This window comes from Pinus tabuliformis, chromosome 9 (assembly GCF_031772625.1).
Source record: "Pinus tabuliformis cultivar Carrire ecotype Pingquan chromosome 9, CPIR1, whole genome shotgun sequence".
NCBI lineage: Eukaryota > Viridiplantae > Streptophyta > Pinopsida > Pinales > Pinaceae > Pinus > Pinus tabuliformis.
In genome coordinates this window covers 1,763,505,419-1,763,508,279 of record NC_142307.1, presented here as the reverse complement: position 1 = coordinate 1,763,508,279, position 2,861 = coordinate 1,763,505,419, and the positions used below count along the sequence as shown (strand labels likewise).

Sequence of the window (2,861 nt, the reverse complement as noted above, 5' to 3'; positions counted from 1 at the left end):
TTGATGGGTTATTTTGGGGATGGATTTTTTTTTAATTAAAATATATAGATAATATTCACTTAAAACATTATTTAATATATTATATTTTTATTAAATATTATTTATGATAATTGAGTTATTATATTTTTATTAAATATTATTTATAATTTTTGAGTTAAGAGATTTATTTACAATCTATTACTAGGGGATGTGTAAGTTTATTGGTGTATTTTTTAAAATAAAAATTATGTTTTAGATAGAAAAATAATATCACCTAAAAAGATGAATAATATTGATAATAATAAAAATATTTCAACAAAGATTATTTGAAGATTTATGTTAAATGTCTATATCAATTTCATATCTATAGAATTTCATATATATTTATATAATTAATCTTATATATAATGAAAAATAACAATTTAAACCATAAAAAGTAACATAGGATGCCTCTCGACCCAAATTAAATCCCTACTTAAAATAAATATACACTGATTAAAACCTTACCTTACAGTGATGTGTGGTTTGACGGTAAGTCATATGTGCAAGCCCAGGGAGACCGAAGTTCAAATCTCATTGAGTACAATGACCTGCTGTGGTGGCGGCTAGAGGGGTGGATTCCCCTTTCCCGTGAGTCTGCTCTTGCTAAAATCATAGGAACTTAGTATACCCCACTTGCAGGTGGTTGGTTATGCTCTTGGTGTTATAGTGGCAGCTATGAAGTTTGATCCTGGGTCTCCCATAGATTAGGCTGAGGTTAAAAAAAAAAACCTTACCTCTTGTAATTTCTGAATTCCTACTCCCTTCTGTGTGGAAATGTCACCTTCTGTCTGGAAATGTCATAGTTTGCGAATGGAAGCAGCTGGTTCTAAATTTTTGTTTATATATATAGAAACTCCGATCTGGTTTTCTTCAAGTAATAGTACTGTGTTCATCCATTTGTGAAGGTTGCTTGTTCGTCGATAATGGCAGAAAGAAAGCCCCATCTAGTAGCGGTCCCGTCCTTGGCTCAAGGCCATCTCATTCCATTCCTTCAGCTAGTCAAGCTTCTCGCCTCGCGCAGCGGCTTCACAGTTTCGTTTATCACGACCCCGGGGAATGCGAAACGTCTGCAGCCGGAGGTCGAGGGTTCGAATCTGGACATCCGGCTGGTACCTATTCCCTTGCCTCCAATCGAGGGTGTGCCCCCGGGAACCGACAGCACAGACAACGTCCCCATGCACGTCGTTCCGTTGCTCTTTGCTTCCTCGCACAAGCTGGCGGCCGCGTTTCAAGAATGGTTGGATCAACAGATGGTTGGTTCTTCTCCGGTATGCTGCATCATCGTGGACATGACAACGGGATGGGCTCGCCGTGCGGGTGCCAACCTCGGGATCCCCAGCGTCGCTTTCTACACGTGTGGGGCGTTCGGGTTGTCTCTCGTGCACTTCGTCTTTAACCGCACCTCGTACGACGACGACGAGTCTTTTGATGTATCGGAGCTCATCTTCGGGCTTAAGCTCCGCAGGTCCGACTTGACGGTATCGTGGCGTGATCCGGAATCTCATCCGCTCTGGAATTTTCTTCGGGAGGAGCTTAACGGGAGCTTGGAGGGGCTGGGCATAATTATTAATACGTTTTACGAGTTGGAATCCCGGGCGATCGATTACATTGGGAGCCTCACCGGGAAACCTGTGTGGAACATTGGTCCCCTGCTTCCTCCCGCTGCTATAGGCCAGACGGGGATAGATCGCCGGAAAATTCGAAGCCGCGGCAAGGCGGCGGATATCGACGAGGATGAGTGCTTGCGGTGGCTAGATTCCCGGCGTCCGAATTCGGTGGTATTCGTGTGCCTAGGGAGCCAGTTTTTCCTGAATGAAAACCAAATCGGTGCGCTGGCTTCGGGGTTGGAGAGTAGCGGGCAGGCCTTCGTGTGGGCCATCAGATGTCCTTCTCACACGGATGTGAAAGGCTCCAAAGAGACGGAGGTGGGGCTGGCGGAGGGATTCGAAGAGAGGACGAGAGAGAGGGGGCTGATCATATGGGGATGGGCGCCTCAGCTCTTGATTCTTTCGCATCCTTCAGTGGGCGCTTTCTTGAGCCACTGCGGGTGGAATTCTACGCTGGAGAGCATCAGCATGGGAGTCCCCATGATCACGTGGCCCATGTTTGCAGAACAGCCCTTTAACTCTAAGCTCCTGGTAGAACGTTTGGGGATAGGCATACAGATATGTTTGGATGTGAGCGGTATTCCAGATGAAGGGGAAGTACGAAGAGCTGTCACCATGCTTTTGGCAGAGGAAGAAGGAAAGAGCATGAGAACCAGAGCCGAGGCGCTGAGTAAGGTTGCTAAAATAAGTGTGGACAAAGAAGGATCTTCTTATAGTAATTTGGAGTCTTTTGTTCAAGAAATGGAAAAACTGCATCACAATCTGGTTGTGTTGCCTCGCGTGAATGGATATAATGAATAATTAAAGTGGTGCTGGTCTCGCAAGGGAGTGGAAACAAGCAAGAAACTATGGGACTTGTCACGCCTCGTCCAGAATTGCCGATGTTGTTCTTGTTATGTTATGGATTTTATAATAGAAGCGTGGCTTATGTTTTTGATTTAAATATGCAGTGTGAGAATTTCATGATTGGATAAGAAGGATATATTTATGTCGGGCACACATAAAGTGTGAGATTGTATATGGTGAATAATCCCACTTATACTTAAGTGGAATCCTTATGGGATCATACTTAGATGAAGTGTGAGAATGGAAGATCTTTATGTTTGTTTGGATTAAAGTGTGAGATTGTATATGGTGAATAATTCCACTTATACTTAAGTGGAATCTTTATGGGATCATACTTAGATGAAGTGTGAGAATGGAAGATCTTTGTTTGGATTAAAGTGTGAGATT

At 43.2% G+C, this 2,861-nt stretch overlaps 1 protein-coding gene across 1 annotated transcript; it reads left to right on the top strand.

Moving 5' to 3' along the window:
- Positions 1 to 888: 888 nt before the first annotated feature.
- Positions 889 to 2,821, top strand: LOC149155834 (scopoletin glucosyltransferase-like). Its single transcript, XM_089441229.1, has one exon. It carries the CDS (start codon positions 945 to 947, stop codon positions 2,427 to 2,429), a length of 1,485 nt encoding a protein of 494 aa, XP_089297355.1. The 5' UTR covers positions 889 to 944; the 3' UTR covers positions 2,430 to 2,821.
- The last annotated feature ends 40 nt before the right edge of the window (positions 2,822 to 2,861 follow it).

What these genes read in the sequence shown, in the direction of transcription:
- LOC149155834 (XM_089441229.1), top strand. Translation starts at nt 945, where the DNA reads ATGGCAGAAAGAAAGCCCCATCTAGTAGCGGTCCCGTCCTTGGCTCAA.